The sequence below is a fragment of the Hippocampus comes genome, unplaced genomic scaffold (genome assembly GCF_001891065.2).
Source record: "Hippocampus comes isolate QL1 unplaced genomic scaffold, H_comes_QL1_v1.1 scaffold50, whole genome shotgun sequence".
In the NCBI taxonomy this organism is placed as follows: domain Eukaryota; kingdom Metazoa; phylum Chordata; class Actinopteri; order Syngnathiformes; family Syngnathidae; genus Hippocampus; species Hippocampus comes.
Window position 1 is genome coordinate 1,212,040 of NW_017805122.1, and position 17,768 is coordinate 1,229,807.

The 17,768-nt window shown below is 44.5% G+C and overlaps 3 protein-coding genes across 4 annotated transcripts in view; 2 read left to right on the top strand and 1 right to left on the bottom strand.

Moving 5' to 3' along the window:
• mkrn1 (makorin, ring finger protein, 1) overlaps positions 1-1,246 on the top strand; it is a 6,431-nt gene extending 5,185 nt beyond the window's left edge. The window contains exon 8 of the mRNA XM_019866026.1: positions 62-1,246. Coding sequence (XP_019721585.1) covers positions 62-274 — 213 coding nt within the window. The 3' untranslated portion in view covers positions 275-1,246. The remainder of the gene's footprint in view (positions 1-61) is intronic.
• Positions 1,247-2,454: 1,208 nt separating this feature from the next.
• On the top strand, positions 2,455-17,695 carry LOC109513611 (toll-like receptor 6). 2 transcript variants are annotated; one of them, XM_019866171.1, is made up of 3 exons: positions 2,455-2,914; positions 3,043-5,499; positions 17,684-17,695. In XM_019866171.1, exons 1-2 carry the CDS (start codon positions 2,901-2,903, stop codon positions 5,492-5,494), a joined length of 2,466 nt encoding a protein of 821 aa, XP_019721730.1. In that variant the 5' UTR covers positions 2,455-2,900; the 3' UTR covers positions 5,495-5,499; positions 17,684-17,695. The 2 variants fall into 2 exon arrangements, with proteins under 2 accessions (XP_019721730.1, XP_019721729.1); XM_019866170.1 differs by lacking the exon at positions 17,684-17,695 and having other exon boundaries at positions 3,043-5,668.
• tmem178bb (transmembrane protein 178Bb) overlaps positions 12,151-17,768 on the bottom strand; it is a 40,403-nt gene continuing 34,785 nt past the window's right edge. The window contains exons 4-5 of the mRNA XM_019866172.1: positions 14,058-14,195; positions 12,151-12,617 (exon numbers count right to left, since the gene is read on the bottom strand). Of these exons, the coding sequence (XP_019721731.1) occupies positions 12,367-12,617; positions 14,058-14,195 (389 nt within the window). The 3' untranslated portion in view covers positions 12,151-12,366. The remainder of the gene's footprint in view (positions 12,618-14,057; positions 14,196-17,768) is intronic.

Sequence of the window (17,768 nt, forward strand, 5' to 3'; positions counted from 1 at the left end):
CCCTTTTTTTTTTTACATACGTATTGTATTTTAAAATTTTCACCGGCCTTTGTCTCTGCAGAGCTCACGACACACGCGCCTCTGGGACATCCTGGACGAGCGAGAAAGCAGTTACTCGTTCGACAACGACAACGAGGAGATGGTCACGTTCGAGCTGAGCGAAATGCTCCTCATGCTGCTCGCCGCCAGCACCGACGACGAGGTGACCGACTCCGAGGACGAGTGGGACTTGTTTCATGAGGAATTGGATGATTTTTACGAAATTTACCTATAGCTGCACCCCGCCCCCCGCACCTACCCACATATCACCCAATCCCTAATATATATAAAAAAATATATATATTAAACCCTAGAATGAACTGTCTCGTGCGAGTGATGGACAGTAGCCCCGCCCCCTCCTCTCAACTTCTTGAATTGTGGCAGTGCCTTTAAGCAGGCCATTAATAAATGAACTTAAAAAAAAAAAAGTGCATTTGTGCTTTAAAAAAAAAAATCTAGATCCCGTGACTTTTGCCCCTTGTTGTCCAAGCAAAAAAAAAAAATTGCGACGGGCATGTCAGAAGATTTGACCCTTTTTGAACCCACCCCCCCTCCTTCACCTTTGTTAAAGCTGTTTATAGCTTATATATTGTGCTAACTATTAATCATAGCCACGTTCCTGATGTACTCAGTATTTACTGTCCAGCCATGCCTTTTTTTTTTTTTTTTTTTGTTCCTTCAACCATCAAAAGGCGTGACGATCACTCGGCTTCACTATTGGTTTGTTCAACCTCCTCCCGATCCGTTTTGCACCTTAAGTCACCGAGCAGCTCACAGGCGAATATGAACTTTCAATTCCCCCAATCCGAACTGACCCATTCATTTCATGAAGTGCAATATTCTACTATCTACTGACTTTAAATGTTGTTTGGAAAAAAAATAAAATTAAAAAAAAAAAAAAAAACAAGAAAAAGATGGGGAGGGAGGCAGCCCTTCCTCAGATCCGGGCGAAAAAGTACAACGGGGGATGGGGGGCGGGAATAGGGGCCACACGTCGGCTTTACCCGCCGTATTTTTATCCTACACATTTGAACTGTACTCGTGAAACGTTTCTCCGCGCCCCCCCCACCCCCACCCCGCCCACTCGGTAGCTGGTTTCAACCTGTCCCAACTCTGTTGGAATGCATATGTTTATACTGAAATGTGTGTTTTCTATGTTCCGCGGCCATCCATCTTAACTTGAAAAATTAAAAGTTTATTATCAATACCTGGTGTGCGGTCCTATTTTTTTGGTTTGGGGCGGTGACTGTGAATGAGGCACGGAGGTTTCAAGAGGAAGAGGGGTTTCATTTCGATCGCGCTTGCTCCTCAAAATTTTTCTCAACTCATTCCCTCCCAACGACAAATTTCATATGTCTTTTCAGACTCCACACATTCAACCCCAGGTATGTATTTTATTATTATTTTTTTTTTTTTATGACTTAACTGTCTTAAACTGTCAGAAATGAAATAAATCTCCCCAAAATAATACTTTTAGACTTTTTCATAGAATCTGACCAAAAGTGGTATTCCTTATGGGGAACAAAAACCTGGACCATGGACAAGCAAAAATATATTTTATATAATACGTACTGAAATTGGCGTGTACAATTGACAAAAAAAAAATACCTACCAAGAATGAGAGGAAGCTTCACACGCATTGTGTTCAAATAAAAATCAGGAAAGCTGGAATTTAAACATTTTCAGAATGATACAAACTCAACCAAATACAAAATAATATTGTAAAACACACATAAAAAAATAAAAACCAAATACCCTGAAAGGAAAATTTTCCAAACTCAACCACATACAAAATAATACTGTATTGTAAAACACATAAAAAATAAACACCAAATAACTTGACAGGAAAACCATTTCAGAATGATAAAAGCCCAACTAAATAATAAAAAACAACATAAAACATACAGTTACACATTTCCAAAGGCATTCAAATTTAAATGGACGTCATTCAAAACCGCATAGTTAGTCATGAGCCCCCCCATACCCCCCGCCCCCCCCCCGGCAAATACCAATATTTCATTGGACTGCAAAGCAAGTTTCCTTCAAATAAGACTCAGCTCACTTGACCAAGTGTAATTTCATTTCTCTTTTTAGGAGATCACAACTAGTCTTTTCAAATTCGATGCTTCCGGGAACGCGGCCATGTGACTTCACTTCCCCTTTCTTCTGGCTTCCGGTGAACGAAAACAAACGTGACACAGTGGGCATATAATAAAATCTAAAAAAATTGTTTTGAATGTATTGTAATGCCCTCCAATGCGGAAAGAAGGATGCACGCAGTCGCTGATGTAATCTGTCGTTTTTAATAAACAAAAGGAGCAATAAACACACATTCATAGGAGTTGCTGTGAGCCACAACTCACGCCCATGCGTATTACGCCAACCTGGCTCCTCCCCTCTCTATGACGTCACACAAATACCAGAAACAGATTTTACAGTATCAACAGGTCCGTTATCTGTCGCTGTCCTTCGGTACTGTGCTTTTTCAGTACTTTTGCTAAATGTTATACTTCCTCGTAACTTTAACCACAAATAAATCCACACATTTTTGTGTGGTTTGTGTTTTTTTTGTGTATTTTTTGTTTTTAGTTTCTGTTCCTCAACAGCATGTCCAACCATTGTCAAAAAAAAAAAAAAAGTACTCATGGTAAGTATCCCAACAAAAAACTTTGAGGGTGAGGGCGTGTCCAACCAACTTACGAAACAAGACCCTTCGTGAGGACTGTTCAGAGTGAAACTAAAAAGCAGAAATAAAAACTTTTCAGGATGGTGACAATAAAAAAAAAGGAAGAAAGTCGGTGGTGGAGTGCCAGCAGGAGCAGAAAGATTTCAACACAACGACTTGAAGTGCTCCCCAAGCTATGTCGTCTCAAGGGTAAGCTGCTCCATTTGATTTGATTTATTTATTTTTGTCTTTCAGTCATCTTTCCTGATATTTGCGCCAATACAAACAGTGCAAAAGAACTCCTGAAAGTATGCATGTGTTTGTTTTGTCTTTTTTAGGACCGGCACGGTAGTGCTGGTGCTTCTTTCCCTGTTGACGCCAGGCTGCATGGCGGATGAATACCCGTTCAAAATGTGCGTGACTTCGATTAGGAGAATCGTCGACCTCTCCAATCAAAATCGAACGTCCTTTCCCGAATTTCTGCCCAACACGACGGAATACCTGGACATCTCTCACAACCCGATCAAGAGTATCACCGCGGAGGCTTTCCCCCGACTTCCCCTCCTGTGTTTTCTGAAGGCAACTTTTTGCGGGCTCAGGGAGATTTCCCCCAGCGTGTTTCAGCACCTTCCCGCACTTCAATTTCTCAATTTATCCTCCAATGAATTCCGAAGCGTTCCCGCCGTTTCACTGCCCCGATTGACATTCTTGGATTTGTCCGAAAATCTCTTCGAGGGCTATCGGCTCCCCGAGTCTTTTCAGAACCTGACAAATCTGCAAGTGTTGTCCTTAGGGAGCAAAGCGGCTCAATCGGTGCTTTTAGACGACTTCAAACCTCTGGCGAACATCTCCCTGCACCATTTGGTTTTGGGCGCCGGCGTCCCCTGGCGGGCGTACGAGCCGGGAGCTTTGGGGATGTTGTCTCCGCAGAAACTGTCCCTTTACGTTGACTTCTGCGGCCGCTTCGACGTATTCAACGACCTCCTGGTGGATTTGAACGCCACGCGGTTGAGCGCCTTGAGGTTCCTCACCGTCTTTTCCGACGACTGCGACGTCACCGTCGACCCCTTCCTGAACGTGAGATCGATGCCGTACCTGCGAAAGCTCACCGTCGAAAACACGTGGATCAACAGCTCCTTCCTGCAGATCTTTTTAACAACCATTTGCCTGGCTCCTCTTCAGGAATTCTTCTTCGTCAACATCACGTACAGCGAGGACAAACCCGACGGCGTGCAGTTTCACTTTCACCCCGCCGATCGCAACATCAGCATGCGCGCCGTAACTTTCGATAAGGTGATACATTATCAATACAGGTATCCCATATTCAACATGAGTTTTGGGGACGCGTTAAATTTGAAATACCTCAAGTTTTCCGGGAGCGGCATGAATATTTTACCCTGTAAAATCTTAACCACGATGCAGACGCTTGAGACCCTAGACGTGTCCGACAACCTCCTGTCGGATTTGGGCTTCTGGTGGCCTTCGTGTTCCTACACGTCAGCTTTCCCGAGCCTGAAGCGCCTGTTGATGAGCAAGAACCGTTTCGCCAGTTTGTCGTTCATCTCGAAGCAGGTGCACGCGATGCGGCGGCTGGAGTCCCTGGATTTGAGTTTCAACTCCATCTACCTGGACGAAAGATGCAACTGGCCGGCGCACTTGATCGAGATCAATCTCGGCAATAACAATCTGGGCAACGACGTTTTTAAGCATCTCTCGCCAAACTTTGAGCGCATTTACTTGTCTAAAACGGGAATAACCGCCATCACCCAAGAGGACCTGTCTGGGTTTCCCAAACTGACGCACCTCCAGCTCAGTTTCAACAGCATCAAAACGTTGCCGGAACAACTCAGCGCCCCGAATCTGATCCGTCTCTTCGTGGACCAGAACGCGATCACGACTCTTTCCCAGGAAGTTTTGGTGGGACTTCCTCAGCTTCAGATCCTCAAAGTCGGAAACAATCCCTTCATCTGTTCCTGTGACCTCCACTGGTTCCTCATCGGTTTGAACACGTCCTTGCTCTTGGACTGGCCTTTGGATTACATGTGCAGCGCGCCGGTCAAGTTTGCCGGCCTTCCCCTTTCCGAGTACAAAATCAGCGCGATCGCCTGCGAAACGTGGCTCCAAACCGCCGTCGCTTTCGCCGTCTTGCTATCGGTAGCGACGGCGGCGGGCTTGATTTTCTATAAACTGGACGGCGTGTGGTACACCAAGATGCTATGGGTGTGGATCCGGGTGAAGAGGCGGGGCAAGAAACGTTCGCACTTGCTGAAGAATATGTCCTTCTCCTACCACGCGTTCATCTCGTACAGTCACAAGGACGCCGACTTCGTGAACGGCGAGCTGGCGCCGTCCTTGGAGGGCGCCGGGTTTTCCCTCTGCGTCCACGAACGGGATTTCGTACCCGGCGAGTGGATCATCGACAACATCATCAACTGCGTGGAGTCCAGCTACAAAACCCTGTTTGTCCTCTCCAAAGATTTCGTCCGGAGCGAATGGTGCAACTACGAGCTTTTCTTCGCCCAACACCGAGAGATCAACATCCAACAGGATTCGTTGGTTTTCCTCCTGTTGGAACCCATCCCCGCAGATTGTCTGCCCAAAAAGTACTTGAGACTGCGAACGTTGCTCCGGCAGCAGACGTACCTGGAGTGGCCCAAGGACGAGTGGAAGCGGCAAGTGTTTTGGGCCAGTTTGAAGTCCATGCTGCACATGGCGGACAAATCCATCGTTTTGAGGGACGCGGCCGCCGATCTCGCGGATACGGCTGCTCTACTTACGAACCAGTCTTAACGCGGGTGACAGCGATTGTCTAAAAAAAATAAAATAAATCTGCATTTTGAACTGTTATACTATTTACCATTCCTAGTACACTTTGAAAGCTGTTGATTATTAGCGATGGTTGAAAGAAACAAATGACGCTCCCGTTCATAGTTTGTAAATTCAAATCTTGAATAAATCTCCTCACGAACGCCCTTTCCTGCGCTTTGTCTTCATGCACGTGACTGATTCCCCAATGAATAATTGTGAGTTTTGTGTCAAGGTAAGTCAAAAAAGTTACATGCTCGAATGATTTCATAAAATCCCGTACCAACAGGGCATCCAGCATCTTCACTTTATACTCAAATCAGAGCGATCGTGGAGTCAAAAAAGTTACATGCCCGAATGATTTAATAAATTCCCGTACCAACAGGGCATCCGGCATCTTCACTTTATACTCAAATCAGAGCGATCGTGACGATCGGCGGTCCAGTCGTCTTCCCCTTTTCACCGAGTGTCAAGAGCGCTTGGACATTTTACTTTGCTCTCTGGGGATCTGTGGAAACTTCTCGAATTCTACACTTCATATCGATCAATCTTGTCGTCAAATGCAAAAGGTAATCCGCTTCCAGTGGCTCCTCAGGATTATCAGAGTGTCAAAAAAATATCGATCGTCAATTTCTAACCCCCTGACGGAGCGCCTCCAAACGATTGTAAAGTGGATTAGGACGTAACAAGTTTGTCGAGTCGTTCGGGAATTTTTGCAAAGGGCTCCAAACTGTTCTCAAACAACTTCACTGGGCGTCGTGTGTCTGTATGTCCATATATGTCCACACGGTGGCAGCAAATACCCGCCGTCAATTTCCTCACAAACGTTCACATCGTGCCGGGCTTTTATTTCGTGAATTACCTCAATAAATCCAACAAAAATAATAGTTGTCTGTTGGAGGCCAAAAAAAAGTGGGTAGAATTCAGCAGAATCCCTTTCAGTTGACAGGAATTTCACTTCAAGTGGCTCACTCCATTGCAAGACACGGCGAGTATTTCATTTGTATCAATGAGGGGTGGTCGGAATACAATTTATGGTTCTGCATTTTCTCTCGGACTCAGCAGAGCTTGCCGCTAATTTAATTTCGCTCAGTCCGGCGGCCACTCCATCTTGATACGAGCTTCTCATTCAGCTCTTCCAAGGCATCCCCTTTGACCTTTATCTTGTCATCAGGAGAAGACGACAATGTGCCGCCCAGGGGGTGTGTGGAGATGGACAAACGGGCAAAAGATAGTGTTTTTTTTTCTTTTTTGTGTGATAGCGATCAGTTAGATTCCTTCATAATCCAGGATGAGTAATGTGCTGCTTTTAACAACGTCCATTCCATTTTCGACTTTGTGAATGGATAATTGTGCAATGTGACAAACGTGACGTGGTCAAATTTGTCAATATAATACTGTGAATGTTTAAATCTGTCAAAGTGACGGGAAATCCGCAAAACCATAACCCTTTCTCCTGACGAGACAGTTCGTCGAAAAAGTCTAGGACGTTTTAAAAATATGAGACCCAAGAAAAATCCTCATTCCATTTTTAACACTGCCCGCAGCCTGTACAACTCAATTGAAATAATTTTATTTTATATTCCAGAGAGAAACTGAAAATACAGAACAGAAATAATGTCTTGTCAGTGGGATGTGTTGAGAATCAGCCAATCACATTTAACCCTTTCAGGGACAGCTTATCATGTTATCAGGTTACAGGGTGCAGGAAATGGTTCAACTCATGTGAAATAAGAGTCGGTACTGTACGTGGTACCATTTAAAGCGCTATTTAACCCTAAATAAACTTTAGATGTTCTACTGTAGTTCGGGGGGGGCTCGTTCGGGGGTCGCCAGCTGCGGCTCCACAGCCGCAGCTGGCTCTTTAGCGCCGCCCTAGTGGCTACCTGGAGCTTTTTCAAACATATTTGAAAATGGAAAAAGATAGCGGAGAAAACTATATATTTTTTTTGTTTCAATGTGGTTTCTGTAGGAGGAAAAACATTATTAACGTTTTCATATCCTGTAAAAATGTGTAATATTAAATTTAAACATTTCGGTCAACGAAGAATTGCGTCATAGTCTGCGACACACGTTTCTATGAGCAGGACGGGATGACAGGCAGAGGTACCTGTTGTAAACAAAAACCGGCGTTTCCTGTAGAATTCACCGAGTTTACTGGCAAAAAATGGGAACCTGGAGGGCCGAGAGACGCATTTTTAAACGGCACACGTGAGCTACGATAGTTAACACGCTGCAAAAGTGCGTCAAATGCCACCTTCATCTTAGGGGGCGTTGTATATTTGGAGCCAACGTAGTTATTTTGATAGCAGGCTAATGTAGCTAATATAGATACAGACAGCATGTGTTGCCTTCATTATAAGACTTAATTTTTTTTTTTGCGGATCCAGACATATTTAAATATATATATTTGGTTCAATATGGCTCTTTCAACATTTTGGGTTGTTGACCCCTGTTCTAGTTGGTTCTCCTGGCTTTGTGCTCACTCTGACTGCTATTTTGGACTGTTCAGAAAGCAAAAGTCATGTCTGGAAAAGCCTACTAGAACATCCCAACCATAGTTGGGGTTTGTCAGGGGAACTTGCAAGTTGTGGAAGGTTTGTGCCCGTTCCCATTTTTAGTCTAAAAGCGGTTGGTTAATTTTGAACGCAGCTCCACCCTAGTTATAAAACGGCCTGCACATAAAAAAAAAAAAACACAATCATCTCATTGACAATTCACAGGTTAGTCGCTGACGACATCAGACCCGAGGACAACAACAACTCATTTCGAAGCGAATGCTTTCACCCACCGAACGGGTGTCATTGGCCAGCGCGCTTTTGAATTCATTCTCTGATTTCAATCATGACATTTCAAAACAGCCCCCCCCCCCCACCACCCAGTTTTCTTAGCCCTGTTTTCGGGAGCCAACTGTGGAGATTAGTGAGTCAACCAGCAATCATGCTGTCAATTGCTATTTATTATTCATAGAGCCATGGTAACAGGGAAAGCTGCGGTTCTCGTGAGGCCCGACTTTCTGCGGAACCTCATTAGACCCGGCGCAAAATATGATTACAGCCACGGCGCTTAGTCACATTCGTATTTAGGTGCAATCGACAGCAGATTAATTAGGCGGTGTCAGTCATCGACGCCATCTCCACATACCGTTTTTGATTTTTAATCGCCTTGCCCCCGCAAAGAGGGCAAGAGATGTGAATAATTGACGCCCACCTAGAAAGCTTTGCAATTGCCCGGAGATGCCACAAAATGGCAGCAGAACACTGTTTTCTATTCGAGAAGGGCTATGACCAGACTAAATGAAGCTCCTCCCGGACTTCGACATAGTTCCTGCGCATTAAGATGCCGAAATGAGAAAACAAAAGCAGTCGAGAATTGACCACTCAGTTAACAGCCGCAGTATTTATTGATTAATTTATTCTGGGGTGCATTTTGTGTGAGGTGTTTGTTTACATGTCACTTGTCTTTTTTTTTTTTCATTCTTGTGTTTTTGTGTGTTCTCAAGTGCCGTATTTCCCACGCTATGAGGCGCACCTTCATTGAATGGCGGTGTTTTATATATAGGGCGCACTACATAGAATAGAAGCTCCAATAGTGGCTGCGGTTGCGCTATGCATCCACTAGATGGAGCGACGCTAAAGGGAATACAATACAATACAATACAATAAGGCGCATCGGATGATAAGGCGCACTGCTTTTTTTTTTTAAGAAAATTGAACGCTTTTTAGGCGCGCCTTATCGTGCGGAAAATACGCTAAATAAAACAAAGACAATAATCGAGACTCGTCTTTTGCAGGCTTCCTTGTTTTTATGAGGGACGTGATGACACGCAGTGACCTCCTCTGCAAGGCAACCCCAAAAGTAAAGGTCAGTTCTCTTTCTTTCTTTGATTTATGGCCCCGGAAGTGTTTTCGACATCAAACCTTGTCGTGGTCCAAATGCTTCTCGTAGATTGTTCTATAATAAATAATGTTACGCGACCCCACTGCCCCCCACTCACCTCCCCTTGAGTCCATAGTTTAAAAAAAAAGTCTTCCTCATATGTAGTAGGCGGTTGGAAGGAGCGTTGGATGGATTCTTTGGAGATTCGCTGAGACCTGTGGGCGTAGCGTTATAGCTCGACTTGTTTCACTTCCCCCAATCCAAAGAACAAGCCGTAAAAAGAAGCGCGACGACGGACGTGCCGTAACCGCTTTCAAGCTCAACGGTCCCGAATAAGCTCGAGGGAGACTCTCGACCCCTTTACTTCCCGTACCGTGACTCCCTCCCGCGAGCGCATCCGAAAAGGACGGTCTCAGAGTGCCTTCGGCGTCGGCCAATTAACTTTTCGGGATCTTCCAGCGGAGGCTGCAGATGGTGCCGGGAGAGAGAATTAAGCTCTCATACTGTGCCGGGCATGCAAAGATTTTTAATGACTTTGTCTCAAATCAGGATGTGAGAGCTCATTAGGTGGGCTGATTGTGACACGGGTGACACGGCGGCTTTTGGAAGAGCGGCAGCTTCCTGTAATATGCGATGTCACTCCGAAATACTCCTTTCCGGCTCACCCACATTGACGACAAAACAACAGGATTAGTAAACACACCGATGAGATTTATTCTGTTGTGATTTTACATTCCACAGTTGAACATTTCCTCTTTTTCTTTGTTTTTTTTTTTTTTTTCTTTTCCCCAATCTTATTTGATGTTCACTCGACAGACAACGTTACTGATGTTAAAGGTCGACAGATCATGTTTGATTCAGTCCAGAATGCTCGTTGCAATATCACTGTCTTTAAAAAAAAAAAAATAAATAAAATAAATTAAAAAAAAAGTCACGAGGCTTTCAGATACGTCAAATTGGATTTTTCCTGGCCGTCCATTGCGCAACAAACCGCCATGATGATGTGCTTCTCAGATATGACTCATGTCGATTAGCAACAAGTTTTATTTTATTTATTAATTTTTTTTGGGGGGGGGGGGTGCATTTTAACAGTTTTGTGTTGATATCTATTCCCCTCACGTTTCCCTGCGCCGTCGCTATCAGTCATAATGTCAATACAACGTATTGATAAGGCCTTAACGTTGTGCTTGTTTATTTATTTTATTTAATTTTTTTAATCTTTCGATATATCTGTCGATCTATCGATCGATCCACTCAAATTTCGTCCTCGCATCCCTTTCATTCGTCGATGAAAATATTCAGCAGCGGCGCGGCCGTGATGTCCGTGTCGGGGTTAAAGTAATTTCATGCTCAATTGCCTCCCGGCCTGCGTCCAAGAGCATTTACCCCCCCCCCCCCCACACCCGAAAGTAAAGTCTCATCAATCTGGCGATTTATTTTTTGGGGGGGGGTGATAAACTTTCATTTCGAAATTGTGTTGCCGTGGAGAAATTCCACTTGGCTATAGCCAAACGTGTGCGTCATGCTCCAAAATAATGTACACGACATTAGCCTAGCAAGAAAAGGTACAAGTTTCCCGTCGACCATCTAAGATCGGCCCGCTGACGCTTTTGAAGTGGAATTGTACTCACAAGCGCACCGTGAGTGAGATTTGAGGAAGGCCCAACCGTCTGACAAAGATTCTTCGGACGGCGGTGTCCACTGAAAAAGCGGAATTCTCATTGATATCATACATTTCAGACAGTTTTGAGAAATTATTTTTAACAGTCAGTTAAACACATTTAAAAAAAAAAAAAAAAAAAGGTCAGGTAGGCAATGTCCTTTTGTGGTCTGGAAAAATGATTGAACCAAAATGCTAATGCTAAAATGCTAGCCGCATGCACATGGTTCCAATGATTCTAAATAGGGCCGTTGTTTTTTTTTTTTGTGGCTTTTTTTAAACATCCATACAGCAAAATATTACCTGTTGTGCTTTGATATTTGTTTCCCCGGGTTTGTAAAATCCGATTTTCGCATCGTTTCTACTCCACGCCGAACCGTTTCAACATTTAGATGGTGGCTCGAATCAATCGGATGAAACAAGATACCGCATCTCCCCATCATCAAAACTCGTGACAAAATTGCAGGGCTCCGTTTTGCCTTTTAATCTTTTTTTTAACGTGTTTTTTTTTTTTTTTTTTTTTTTTTTGCCGTGACGACTTGTCGCAACCCCCCAACCACACACATACACACACACACACAAACACACTTCATAGTGACTTTGTACTTCTCATGACTAGAACGGGAACAAAACTCACATTTGCTCGGTTGGTTTCACAATGCGATTAGCTTTGTAAAAAAAACAAAAAACAAAATAAATAAAATAAAATTAAAAAAAAGGAAATCGATGTATAAAATGGTGGCTATGGCATCGTCATATCAGCCTGACGTGGGGATGGAATGACACTTCCTGGTTGTCTCTGGAATATTCTGTACAGTATAATACAACGGCGCCGGTCCGTAAATCCTTCGGCAGTTGGAGTACCGGCAGTTTTGTTGTTTCTGTCCTCAAAAGATCCCCAAGAGGTCAAATCCGGAAGGAGCGTCAAAGTCACGGCTTTGTTCGATTTTTCGAAGGGACGCCCTCCGTCGCCGCAGCTCAGCGAAAGAATTCAGCCTCTTCTTTGGCTTCTTATTTGATGTCCTTTTCAAACGCGGGACCAGCTCCACAACAATTAAACACGTACAGCTTTTTGATAATATTTCAGTTTTTTTTTGTTTGTTTTTTTTGTTTTTATCTCTCTATTTTTTGTTGCAATATAGCAGATCTTCAAACACCCATTTTTAAACACAGAAAGAAAAAAAAAAAAACTTCCAAAACAATCGGTAACCAGGAGAGAGCGGCGATGATCGGTCGACGGATGGACAAATGGTGATTTTATTTTATTTTTTTTTCCGCGTCAGGGGAAGGGGTAGGAGGAGCAATTTCGGGGCCCGCTTTAGCACACGGTGCCGTTCTCTTGTCGGGATTTGGGGCAGGTGGACCTCGGTATGGGCTGCACGGAGGGCGCCAATGTGCAGAAGAAGCCGGCGATGAGGGTCAGGCCCAGACCTCCCCAGGCGCAGAACATGGACCAGCCGTAGCCGTGGCCGATGTCGTCGGGCAGGCCGTACAGGTAGCGCGGGTAGCGCGACAGCTCAAAGTTGATGCCGGCGACGCAGGTGCACAGGGAGATGATGCAGAAGGTGCCTGCCCCCAAAAACAAACAAAAAAAACACATGGGGCATGATGTGACCAGCCAAGCCTGTCACCAGCAACTCCCCAAGTCACATTTGTGCCAAATTCACTTGCCAATCTTTTGTTTTTTGCCATTTTTTGTGTGCGTTCATGCACGTGTGCCTTATTTTTATTTTCCAAAAGCATTTCGTTATGTTTCTTCAACCGCCACATTTCGCGGAGGACGCTCAGCCTAATTACGCCGACACCGCAACAGCGTTTTATTTGGGCTTTTTTAAGGCGGGGGGGTGTCGAGGCAGCTGGTTCTAAATTTGGCCTCATTTGCAACGCTACGTGAGCTTATGGGGCCGCCTCTTTGGGATTCTGCCTCCGCGGTCTGGCCGAGCCTTGTCTTGTGCCTCCTAATTGGCCCGTTCGATATACAACCGCCGGCCGGCGTGCGAATCCTCCGCGGGGGCTGCAGCACTTCCCTCCCCCCTGCGTGCTCTCGTTCATTGACCTAAATTATAATTAAAATGGCCAGTGAAACCCGTCGTATATTTGCTCTCTGGTGGATCTTATACATGATGAGCCCTCGTTTTAAAAATTTATTTATTTCTGCTAGTTTCAAAGCTTATTGTTTTTTCATGAATAATCTATAAAAAACAAGGCCTCTTGGTTGTATCTTTTTTTTTTTTTTTTTTTTTTAACACGATGTCTCTTTTAATTAAACCGAAGGGAAACGGGGTTTTAATACTCATTTGTTTTCCTTCAGATTTTTGTCATCGCCATCAGGAGCTAATCGTCATTCTTTTGTCTGGCTGCTTCTCTATTCTCTGTGGCAACGAAAGCGCGCGGCAGCTCATTTTGGCGGATTTAGTGTGGATAAGGACTGATTTATTATGTTTGTTTTTTTTTAAATCCTAAAAGCAGCTAATTAAAAACAAAATTGCTCTCTCATTTCCTATGAACCGAATACATAAAAGAGAAATGCAGTGCAACATTTCAGGCAATTTTTGTTCTTTTTTTTTGTTTTTGTTTTAACGATTAAACATTGTAATTCAACCAATGTACATTAGACATTTCTCAATCTGTCTGTCAATCATCCAGCCTTTAACAACCACATGCAGTGATTTAAAACTACATATTTTTCTCAGGCACCCCCGCCCCCTGCAAAAAAAAAAAAAAAAAAATTCTCAGGGCTCTCATGCCAAAAAAAAAAAAAAAAAAATTCAAGGGCGGCACAAAACTGCTGAACAGCAAACCAATATTCAGAAATCAACTCATTCATTTTTTTAATATGGGGATCATAGGTTTTGTTTTGCATGTCATTCCAAAGCTTTGCACCACCCCCACCCCGCAAAAAAAACCAACAAAAAAAATCCCCCCCACAAAAAAACCTCACTGACTTTAATTGACCATTCGGAGTTGTCTCATTATCGGGCGAAGGCGTGACGTTTTCGTGCGACTCACCTCCCATCAGGAACAGCAGGCCAGCCACGTACTGCATGAGTCCTCGATCCCAGCAGCAACCGAGCACGCCGATGATCCAGCCGAACAGGATGATGGCCACCGCCATGCCCATGAAGCCTGCCGTCATTCGCCGCAAATCTGCCGGCACACGGTGGCAGAAAGTGTGGTCATTTCTCATCGTCCCGCCCGCCGTCAAGTCACGCGACACCGAAAAGCAGGTACGTTTTTCAATGAAGAGGAACGCTCGATCGAAGATTATCTACCGCTGAACAAATCGAGACGGGAAATACGCTTGAGCCGCCTTTGAGGCGGACGTTCCCGAGGACGAGAAATCTCCGGGATTAGGAGCTCGGAGTTTTGAAAATCAAGCCGTGAATCGGCTTAAACTGGGCAAGAAGCCACGGCCAACTAACTTTTTGGTAACTGTAAAAATATCACGTCCGGGGAAGTTACTAAATAAACTCCATTGTCAACTCTTTTGCTAACCAAAACAGCAGTAGCAAAACCTTCTCATATGAGGAACTTGATACCTTGTGAAGGTAGAAACAAGCTTCCCGTGGGCGGTCCATAGCCTTGTCCAATAAAACCAGTACTTTGCCCGCATCCCGTATAATGAAAATCGTTTACTATCGGGTTTTTGTTCTTCACGGAATGGCAGGTTCACTATACATTATTGGAAAAAAATAACAACCAAATTAGTAACATTGTTTCTTCAAATTTGCAGCTCGTAGGAAAAACGTGGGCGGTCCATAGCCTTGTCTAATAAAAGCAGTACTTTGCCCGCATCCCGTAGAACGAAAATCGTTTACTATCGGGTTTTTGTTCTTCGCGGTATGGCAATGTTCACTTTATATTATTGGAAAAAAATAACAACCAAATTAGCAACATTGTTTCTTCAAATTTGCAGCTCGTAGGAAAATAACGTGTTCATGCTGTTTTCGGAACCTTCATTTGACATCCCATCCCTGGCACACATTCCGTACATGGTTTGGGGAGGGAAATTGCTCATAGATTGAGGTCAGGGGATGTCATCTTACTCCTTAAATATTCATTCCAGCAGCACATTTATAAATGTAGTCCATATTGCAACGATGACACCGCGAGGGCAAAAAAGAACAAGGGCAGCAGCGTGTGCACTGCGGTGGGGTGGGGTGGGGTAATGACAGGGCTCGAACTACGAAGGCAACGTCCAAGAAGCGGAAAAAAAAAAAAACCCAAGCGCTCGGAGCGTTGTGTGTGTGTGTGTGAGAGCAGGGGGGCGAGAGGGTCGGGGGGCGATGTTGTTTGTCGGAGGAAAGGCTGAAAAAGGTCAAAACATTTGCCCCGAGAGCATAAATGAAGAACAGGAGAAGACACGCCTCCGCTGGTGTGCGACACCATGTTCATGACCCGGCAGCCTCGGTGCACTTTATGTACCCCCGCACTCCAGCGACGACCGGGGGGGTGGGGGGGTGTACATGACTTCTCAGCTGACATCAATGTTCGAAAAAGAAAAAACGCAGAGAGAGGAAGCGGGAGATTACAAAAGCAGACCTAGAAGTCTGCACTGTTTATTTTTTTTTATTGCTGTTGATTCACCAAAGGAGTCAGAGCTCGAAGTTGATCTTGAAGAACAGTTTTTTTAAACATTTATTTATTCATTTATTTAAATGTATTACATTTTTATGTACATTTCATTTGAAGTGAGCGAGACGACATGCTTGATGAATGAAAAGCAATGTGTTAGACCAGTTAAGGGAAGCAATCTACAGAGCAGCTGGGCAGGCTGTTGGGCTGCGGCGTTTTGGGTAAATGTATAGCAATTGAAGAAGACCCGCAGCTGACAATAATTGCGTAAGTAGTCTCTTGGGAAGGAGTGTAAAAGGAGCGGGATGTGTTGAAAATGATGGCACCCTGCAGTGAGCATGAAAAGACAAAAATCTGCCTCCCCACCAGCGATGGATTAGCCGCGTGAGACCGGCTGAGGTTGGGGATTGACATGGTGCAGTAAAAAGTAATGGGGGAAGGAAAAGCTGCGCTATATAACCCTCCGTATATCTACTTTCTATCGCGGTTGTGCTCATTAGGGGGAGCTGCAGAATATCCGCATTGACATTGGATGAGAAACGGTGCCTTGACATGTGGGGTACCTCTAGGGTCAATCTTCGGCCCCCTTTTGTTCAGCCTCTAGATGTAAATGTTGGTTACCATTATGCAGATGATACACCATTTTATTTATCGGTGTCTCCAAATGACACGAGTTCAATTAAGGTGTGTCACTGTCGAAAACAAATAGCTGGATGAGCCAAAATTTCCTTAAATTAAACCAAAATAAAACTGAGGTGATTATTTTTGTATACCGAACATTGTGTGTTAGGCATTTAGCGGTAAATTATATACAATATACTGCAGCTCCTCGGGCTCCAAATCCAATGTGAGCCGGATGCGCGACTCTCAAATTTCTTTTGGTGAGGTTTGCAAGTCTGTCGACGCAAAATTCCCCCCAAAAAACAAACACAAGCACCCTAATTGTTCATTTTCAAAATGTCAATAAAGCTGCCAGTTTGGGAACGAGCGTTGGCCTCCACCCCCCAAAATAAAGTAGTTTCTCGATGAGAACAATACATCATACTCAACGTGTTCGCTGACAAGAGACGGCAAAAGCAACAACCTTGCGTTCTTTGTCAGGTAGGAACAAAAGCACTGATGCAGCACATCGATTGTCATTTGCCGTTTATTCGACGCGAGCGGGAACAAAGAGTTTATTGTGCAAATGACGTTTGGGTGGCGCGCCAAATGAAAGCGCGGTTTAGTCGTATTTCACTTTTAAGTCAATACAATACCGTTTTGGTACTTTTTGATCAAAACTGCTTTAGATGTACAGTACATCCAAACGAATGAGGGAATTGCCATGGGACACTGTCAGAGGGCTGATGGTGGTCCCAGAAATGGAGGATAAGCGTGAGGCAAAGCTGTCTGACAGCCTGCTGACGAGGCAAACCCTTCCCGATTTCACATTTACTCACGCCTTTCTGTTGACCTCGACTTCGGGGTGGCAACAACTCAGATTCGGACCGCGAGTAAACAAACCCTTACATGTCATTTGGCCGAGGCCGAGTGACGGAGTAAACGTTGACAGAAGCAGACGGCGACATTATGCGCCGGGGAACGTGATGTACATGGCAAATCTTCCGTGAGTGGCTGCAGGTATAAACAGAACCGATGAAACGCGGGTGTGGGAAGGAGGGGGGGGGGGTTAAAAAGGGAAACAAGTCTCCAGGCGCCCGTGTCAGCACTTTGGTGACGTGCCGAGTCGCAGGAACGCAATCAGGAAAAGGACAGAATGACAGGACCACCGGCTGAGCTGTCAGTCGCCGGAAAAAAAAAAATCCAGTAGTGGACGGAATGTGTGGGTAAACACGCTTAGCGCCGCAGCATTTGTGATTGAACAGGAATGCAATATTTTCGACGTGCAAATCCAGTGCAGAGCATGCATAGTATACACTCACGGATGAGTTGAATTGAATTTGGGTTTCTATATGAAGCGTATCGGAAACCTGATATGTCCCGAAACGGTCGATATCATCATTTTTCACAAATCAATACAATTCGTCTGTCTGTTACTCAGTTCGGTACGTCTGCGTAAGGTTTCTTTTGTTAAAATGGATCGCTGGGATGTGTCAGTGCAGAAGGAAAGGTCAGCCACGAAGGTAAGTCGATTTTTTTTTTTTT